Below are 8413 nucleotides of genomic sequence, written 5' to 3'. Positions count from 1 at the left end.
ATCTATATGAAAATGGACTGGGGTGCCTCGTGACTTAACGAGTTTTCCTGTGGTTAAGAGTATTTAAGTCAACATCAAATGGTAGCTTAATTGGGTGATCTAGATACTTGTTATGCAAAGTGTGGTTTCATTTGGTAGTTGTTATAGGTGCAGAATCTCAGGGTCCACCCCAGTCCTAGCTAATCAGAATCAACAATATAACAAGATCCATGGGTGATCTATATGCACATTATGTTTGAGAGATAGTGCTCCAGTTGACATCTAATGAATCTTTATATTACTCTTATACTTAATTTAAATAGGTTTATGTTGTGATGCAGAATTTGAATAACAGTCTAGAAGAGATGGGGGTAAATATGTGAGCCTGAGCTCACATTCTACTGTGAGGTCATTAACTTAATTAAATGCTGCCCCCAAAATGAAATAGTCTGTTTCCTGAATACTGCACTTAATGTAAGTGAGCTGGTATTTGAATACTATTTCTGTAGTTAGCTTTGAACTATTTGCTTTACACAAAAGTGAAACATACCTTTTGGGTTTACTGCACTACATCATGAGGATATTTGTACTAACTTCCAAATTATACTCAATGTTGAACCCTTCTCCCAGTTCCCTCCTGCATACCATCTTCCTTTTCACTAAAACTAGGATGTCTTAATTTCCCTTACTGAAAGCTTTCCTTTTTGCTTAGAGTAGGTAGTGGTTTTGTCTTCTGCTTCTTCCCTATTCCTGATGGGTCTATATGAACGGGCAGCAGAGGCAGAAAGAAAGGAGAATACCTAAAGTGGTGTATAGGTATGGGGGAACTGGAAAAGATCAAGGGAGCAGACTTTGCTCAAAGCTGAAATTTACTCGGGCAGGGAGTACTTAACATACAGTTCTCATTGCCAAAGCAATGGAAGGAAAAGAGCTGGAGAGGTAATGAGAAGTGACAGATGCCGCCACACCCTAGATTGACTCAGGTCTCTACAACCAAGACTTCCATGCCCTGGTCCTGGGAGAAGGAAGCCGCTGAAAGAAATGACTAGCACGGAAGGCCAGAGAGCCAGAAGATCCCCAAGCCTGTTCCCGGCCCCAGCAGTGCGGGCCAACACACGCCTTCCTGTAGAGACCTTTGTGTGTGGGAAGCCCGGGCGAGGAAGAACGCACCCCCTTCTCACACCTGCCCATCCCCAGTTCTTGCTTTCGCCTGGGGCACTGGGACCAGCGCGAGCCGGCAGCGGCTTTGGGGGAGTCGTGTGTATCCGCGAGCGGGTGTGCGTGAGGAGGAGAGCAAAGACGTGATTACTTCAGAATTTATTTAAGGGCCGGTGGAAACCACTGCAGCAGCTTCCAGGGGAAGCCCTAGTTTCAGAGGAAGAGGAGGTGGCGGCTGCCAAGGAGTGGGCGGGGGGGGGGGGGGGGGGGGGGGGTGGAGGGACAGGAGGAGAAGCAGCCGCAACAGCACAAGGCAAGTAAGGAGAGAAGCTGCTACAGCATCCGCACCGGCGCCCAGCAGGTTGGTTCTCCGGGCCAACTGACGACAGCAAAGAGGCTTACAAAGAGGCTAGGAGGCGAAGCTGGGTGTAGGGGGGTTGGCTGCTTGCCTTTCTGGAGAAGAAACACCTCTTTTAGGTGAAATAAGACACCCTAGCTTGGAAATAGGCAGGGGGCCAGGAGGGGACCTGCCCCGCTTCTCGAGTCCCTGGGGACTCGCTTCCCTTTAGCTTTCCAACTCCTGGCGGTAGCCATGAACTCCAGAGGGGCTCCGGGTGGGTGACTGGGTGGAGAAATTCCCTTCCAGATAGTCCTCACACCTTTCCCCAAAGCTCAGGTTTCGGGGGCCACACTCTGGGTGGCCCGGTGGCGGAGGGAGAGCAGCGTCGCTTGGTTCAGTTTCTACAAGTCAAACCCAGTCCCCACTTGCCGGCTCCCCGGGTCTCCAGCAGCACGCGGGGAGCTGCGGCTGCTCCGGCAATCGGGCCGCTGCTGCTTTAAGAGCCGCCTCCCCCTCTCCTCCCTTTGACAATGGTCTGAACCGAGCTCTGCTTCCCAAAGCAAAATTTGTAATATGCCATTTTTCCGATGGACGCTTCTCCTTTTGGCTGCTGACGGAGCCGCGGGAAGATGCCGAGCTGCTGCCACGCCACCCAGCCGGGGCACGTTCCAGAGGACGCCGGGGCACCCGACTGTCTAAGCTGCCTTTCTCCTCCCGTTGCTAGGGAAATGGTCCACGAGTGCCGGGTGTGAGCCTCCCCGCTCGTCAAGCCGGAGACTGCGGTTGTCAGTGATCAATTGAAGAAGCAGGACCCGAAATTACAGACATTAGGTACAGAAACTGTATTTGAGTTACACGGTCCCCCCCACCCCGGCTTTATTTTTTTACCCCTTCCCCCACCCACCACCACCACCCCGGCCCCACCCCGCCCCCAGGGAAGATGAGATGCAGATTCCCTCCTTGTCAATCACTGTTCCCTACCTCTTGCTTTCCATCCCCATCCTCTCCCTTCTCCTATTTCTCTACCTTCTCCCTACTTGGATGTCTCCTGTTGGGCAGGATGAACAGTTTTGGTGCAGAAATCACGAAGTCAACTTCTTCAGGGTGGTGGCGGGGGGGGTGTGGCTGAGAGAGAACTGTCCAGCCCGCCGTATGGTGTGTGCAGGCTCTTTGGCCAGCTGTAAATGCACTGGGGTAAAGAAAGTGCAAAATACTTCCATTAAAGGGGATAATAATATTTCCGGAGGACAGGGGACTTCAAAGAGTTAACTAGGAGGAGGAATATTCATGTAATGTAATCAGACAATGGCTAGGATTTCTCTCACCGAATTATTCCTTGTGGGTTAACTGAGGTGGAGATAGGTCAGTTCTTAAGACTAAATCTTTGCAGAAGAAACTGACTACCGAGAATAATTACATCTTTTTCTCTAGTAGGATCTAAATCCTAAAGATCTGTTTGAATAAAGTGATTCATTGACAGAAAAAAAGCCTTTTGTAGCACTGTCATATCTGAATAGGTACTGTTTGAACAGCACATATTGCTAAGAAACACACTGGATCTTGAAACCCCTTGGGTAATGACTCCAGTGGGCATTCAAAACTTTTATTTTGAAATCTGAGGGATTTAGAAGACAGTCAAGGTTATGTGCTAAGAAAAAAGGGAGTTGGTTTTCCTGGTATAAAATTCTTCAAGCTAAATTTAAGCACTGAGATAATTAAGCCAACTAGGTGTTTTGTTTTGTTTTGTTTCTTTTCACAATAAAATAATGTCTCTAACTAGACCTTGAAACTTTCAGTAATTTAATGAACAGGGGGCATCAACATCTAGAAGAGTATAACATAATCCATATATCAATTGACTTTGGGGAGGGGATGACGAAAAGGCAAATAGCAAAGCAAATTGTTAGTATGCCCTTTCTGGTTTTTCAGGAATTATGTGATACACTGCAGTTTTTAATATTGAAAATGATTCTAAAAGTTAAAAGCGGTATATGAAATAGACTAGAGGTTGAATGACCATAGCCTTCTGTACTACGCAAGTTGCTTCAGATTTCATCCATTCTGTAAGAGGGTGTTTGACTCTTACATTGAATACAGATTTTTAATAGCTTTTAATACCTAAAAATGTGCATTTAGGAAATAAGTTATACTATATTTTAAGGAATATACAACTATTTTGTAATTTATATTAGACAGAATCTCAAGATTCTGTTTTATTGCAAGAAACTAAGCTAGCTCATGAAAGTGGCCTTATTTTTTGCAGACAAATTTTTTCCTTCTAATTTTGATGAGAAGACTTTAGATTTACTTATTTGGGTTGACGGTGAGGAAGAAGAAGCATGTATTCATCTTATTTCCTAAGTAACTTTTGCATAGCTTGATTTTTTTTTCAATTAAATTTGAAAAGTTTAGAGCACCCATTGGAATTAAACCTTTAGGCATGGAAGCAGAATGAATCATAGAGGTAAAATATTCTTTCTGCAAAGATGAATGTTGGTCATTTTATAATAGAAATAAATACTTGAATTTGTAATAGTCCTTTATAATTTTACAATCTGTTCTCAGTCAGGTATCCTACTGGACCCCTACAATGGGCTTGCTAAAATAAATGCTTGCATTATTATTCCTACTTTACAGAAGAGAAAACTGAAGTTTGGAGACATGAAGTGATCTGCTCTGGTTCACATGCCTTGGGAGTAGAATTGAATCAAGTTCTTTTGAGTGTAGATTTTCTAAATCCCATCATAGCATCTTTCAACTAACTAAATCAAAGACCAACTTTTATACTGATCTAAGAGCCTGAAGTCTGTGAATGTCTGATGTCTCACGGTGATGACGTTTGTTAGAATTAGGGTAGAATATTCAGAAGAAAACTGTAGCTGAGGTAATCACTACAGTCATGTTTTTCCTTGGAATTTAAAGTTGTTATAGGTAATTCAGAGTAGAGGCGGGCTAATAGCTTTCTTCAGGAAGGATATGATTTAAAATACAGTTCTGAAAATGTTTAACCTTAAATTTAAACCTTGCAAGTGTTTTGGCACAGCTTGTCACTGTGCTACCATTTCCTCTCCCAGTATTTTGTTTTAACCTTAAATGTCAAAAAGAAACACATTGGCTCCTTATAATGATTTCTCAGAATGACACAGCTGTTCAGTGTGTGGATTTTATGCATGGCATGTGAACTAATTGCTTTAAATATTTAAATGTGTTGGAACATTTTTTTTTGTTTTCCAATTCCTTTTTAATTAATGTAAAGAAAAGTTGTAACAGTTAGAAAAGAGTCTCATTTTTTCCATCTCTGTGATATTGTTTGAATGAAATTCAGGTTAAAAAAAAATCAAAAAATATATTTTCATCCATTAAGTGGTTAACAATAATATCAAATGTATGAGTGTGAGTGTGTGCATGTGTGTGTTGTGAGTTTGTGTTTAAATACATCCTATATATCTACTCTGCTCTATATTTTAGGGTTAATACGAAATTGAACAATTCAAGTTCTTGTCTTCAGGGAGCCCAGTGTTTTGAATGATGAGCAATAATTCAAAGCATTACCTTAAATTGTTCTAAAATTTACCACCGCCTTAATTCTTTTGTATAGGCTATCAGTCACAAAATACTTTCCTTTATCTTTTAAAAAGTTTCTCCTGGTTTTCAGTGGGCCCTGACCAAATTATTCACAGATAATTGAATTCTCTCCTCAGTAACCCAATTTATATCAAGAATCATAAAAAATAATTAACTATTGAGCTGTTAAGTCTGGATATTTTATTTGAAGATATCATCAGAAATATTTTCCCCAAGGACAGGAATATGTAGGCAGAAAAATGAATTGACAATGTATTATAAAACCAAAGAACGCTCCAGGATCAACAGCCAAACCAGCCTTTCTCCACATAAGACTTCTGCAAAACCAAGCCCTCTAATTAACAGCTCCTGGCCTCAGTACAACTGAAATTGAGATGGATTTGATTTTTTTTTAAACATAAGATAGAAAAGAGAAAATAAGATAATTTCTGATTTTAAAAATGCTACACAATAGGTCAATGTTACATCTTAATGTCTGTGTTTTCTATTTTAAATGAATAATTTAAAAATATTCTGAACAGTTCATTTATTTTATGACTGACTCCTGATTAGTAGTTAGGATGTGAAGTTTATACATTAGCTAATGTAATTTATGGCATCTGTTCTGTGGAATATTTGAAAGAGTGTTAGTTTGTATTGTTCGGATGGAAACCAGACAAAGCAGCTCACAGGAAACAAAGGAATAGTGTAATTGGTAGTATAATAACCTAAACAAATTTATGCATCTCAGTCTATTTCATAAAGCATATGTCTAATTCAGTCAGAATCACTTGTCTACTCTGTGTAGACTACTGTAGGAATTCAGGAAGAGAGTATATAAAAGTACTGGGTTGGCCAAAATGTTCGTTCGTTTTTTTTCCTTAAGCTGGCTCTAGTGGCAATTAGTTATCTTTGACTTCATTCAAAACAATTTTGTTAGACTGTATGTGGCAGCTGTCATATTAGTGTGCATTTAAAAAAATCTTATCAAAATTGGTGAATTTTTGTGTAGTCATTTTAATATTGAAGATGGAAGGAAAAAAGCAACATTTTTGGCATATTATGCTTTATTATTTCAAGAAAGGTAAAAACACAACCGATATACAAAAAAAAGATTTGTGCAGTGTATGGAGAAGGTGCTGTGACTGATCGAACGTGTCAAAAGTGGTTTGCAACGTTTTGTGCTGGACGTTTCTCACTGGACGATGCACCACGGTCGGGTAGACCAGTTGAAGTTGATAGCGATCAAATCGAGACATTAATTGAGAACAATCAACGTTATACCATGCAGGAGATAGCCGACATACTCAAAATATCCAAATCAAGCGTTGAAAATCATTTTCACCAGCTTGGTTATGTTAATCACTTTGATGTTTGGGTTCCACATAAGTTAAGTGAAAAAAACCTTCTTGACTGCATGCGATTCTCTACTTAAATGTAATGAAAATGTTCCGTTTTTAAAACAAATTATGATGGGCGATGAAAAGTGGATACTGTACAATAATGTGGAATGGAAGAGATTGTGGGGTAAGTGAAATGAACCACCACCAACCACACCAAAGTCCAGTCTTCATCCAAAGAAGGTGATGTTGTGTATCTGGTGGGATTGGAAGGGAGTCCTCTATTATGAGCTTCTTCCAGAAAACCAAATGATTAATTCCAACAAGTACTGCTCCCAATTAGACCAACTGAAAGCAGCACTTGACGAAAAGAGTCCAGAATTAGTCAACAGACAACGCATAATCTTTCATCAGGATAACGCAAGACCGAATGCTTCTTTGATGACCAGGCAAAAACTGTTACAGCTTGGCTGGGAAGTTCTGATTCATCCGCCGTATTCACCAGACGTTGCACCTTCAGATTTCCATTTACTTAGGTCTTTACAAAATTCTCTTAATGGAAAAACATTTCAATTCCCTGGAAGACTGTAAAAGGCACCTGGGGGTTTCCCTGGTGGCGCAGTGGTTGAGAGTCTGCCTGCTAATTCAGGGGACATGGGTTCAAGCCCTGCTCTGGGAAGATCCCACATGCCGCGGAGCAACTAGGCCTGTGAGCCACAATTACTGAGTCTACGCGTCTGGAGCCTGTGCTCCGCAACAAGAGAGGCTGCGATAGTGAGAGGCCCGCACACCGCGATGAAGAGTGGCCCCCGCTTGCTGCAACTGGAGAAAGCCCTCGCACAGAAACAAAGACCCAACACAGCCATAAATAAATAAATAAATAAATAAAATTTTAAAAAAAATCATTTAAAAGGCACCTGGAACAGTTCTTTGCTCAAAAAGATAAAAAGTTTTGGGAAGATGGAATTATGAAGTTGCCTGAAAAATGGCAGAAGGTAGTGGTACAAAAGGGTAACTACGTTGTTCCAATAAAGTTCTTGGTGAAAATGAAAAATGTGTCTTTTATTTTTACTTAAAAACTAAAGGCACTTTTTGGCCAACCCAATAATAAAATGGGAGTTGTAAAGTCAAGAAGCTTTAAGTTAGTTGTATGAAAAAAATTAATTGATAAAATTAAAAAGTAAAAGCTAATTTTTATATAAAATGAATACTCAATTATTTGGGGATTTTCTAAATGACAGAATGAACATTAATTCATTCAATTATTAAATACAAGCATCATTTACTTCCCACCTGTTAAATGCCAGACACTATGCTTGCTGTTAACAACATAATAACGAATAAGGGTAAGATGGAGGTATTAGCTATAAGTGATTTGTAAACTTGCAGGGAAAGAAAGGTGATCAATTAATAAGCTTAGTAACATCTTATTATAAACTGAATTAGGTGGGGTTAATCATGAAAAAAACTTTGAGAAGTAGGTGAAATCAAGCTGTGTTTTGTAGGTAGGAGATATTTAGACTGTCATGAAAAGAGAAAGCATGTTAGATGGAGGAAGTCAGTGAATCATATTTCATTGAAGTCAAAACTTTTAGCATCATTGGAATTGGGGCAGTGGGTAGAGGAGAAATAGACAATTAGGTTGATGAGTTGCAAAGAGTTTGGAGAGTTGAGGGTCAGGTGGGATTATTGGAAATCATTTTTTTACTAAGACTTCCCTCCCTTTTACTTTTTTTAAGCAATGATGTGTGAAGTGATGCCCACAATTAATGAGGACACCCCAATGAGCCAAAGGGGGTCCCAAAGCAGTGGCTCGGACTCTGACTCCCATTTTGAGCAGCTGATGGTGAATATGCTAGATGAAAGGGATCGTCTTCTAGACACCCTTCGGGAAACCCAAGAAAGCCTCTCACTTGCCCAGCAAAGACTGCAGGATGTCATCTATGACAGAGATTCGCTCCAGAGACAGCTCAATTCAGCCCTGCCACAGGTATGCCTCCTGGGAGCTTCTGTCCTTCCTACTGCAACTGAA

General features: G+C 40.7%; 1 protein-coding gene across 5 annotated transcripts in view; it reads left to right on the top strand.

Annotated features, from left to right (window-relative positions):
- Positions 1 to 1522: 1522 nt before the first annotated feature.
- The window catches only part of PPFIA2 (PTPRF interacting protein alpha 2), a 476859-nt gene continuing 469968 nt past the window's right edge, over positions 1523 to 8413 (top strand). For all 5 annotated transcript variants that reach the window (XM_036867009.1, XM_036867010.1, XM_036867008.1 and 2 more), the window contains exons 1-2: positions 1523 to 2308; positions 8121 to 8371. In XM_036867009.1, the coding sequence (XP_036722904.1) occupies positions 8123 to 8371 (249 nt within the window). In that variant the 5' untranslated portion in view covers positions 1523 to 2308; positions 8121 to 8122. The remainder of the gene's footprint in view (positions 2309 to 8120; positions 8372 to 8413) is intronic.

Source organism: Balaenoptera musculus, chromosome 10, assembly GCF_009873245.2.
Source record: "Balaenoptera musculus isolate JJ_BM4_2016_0621 chromosome 10, mBalMus1.pri.v3, whole genome shotgun sequence".
Taxonomy (NCBI): Eukaryota; Metazoa; Chordata; class Mammalia; order Artiodactyla; family Balaenopteridae; genus Balaenoptera; species Balaenoptera musculus.
The sequence above is the reverse complement of the archived record's forward strand: the minus strand, read 5'-3'. Positions and strand labels throughout refer to the sequence as shown.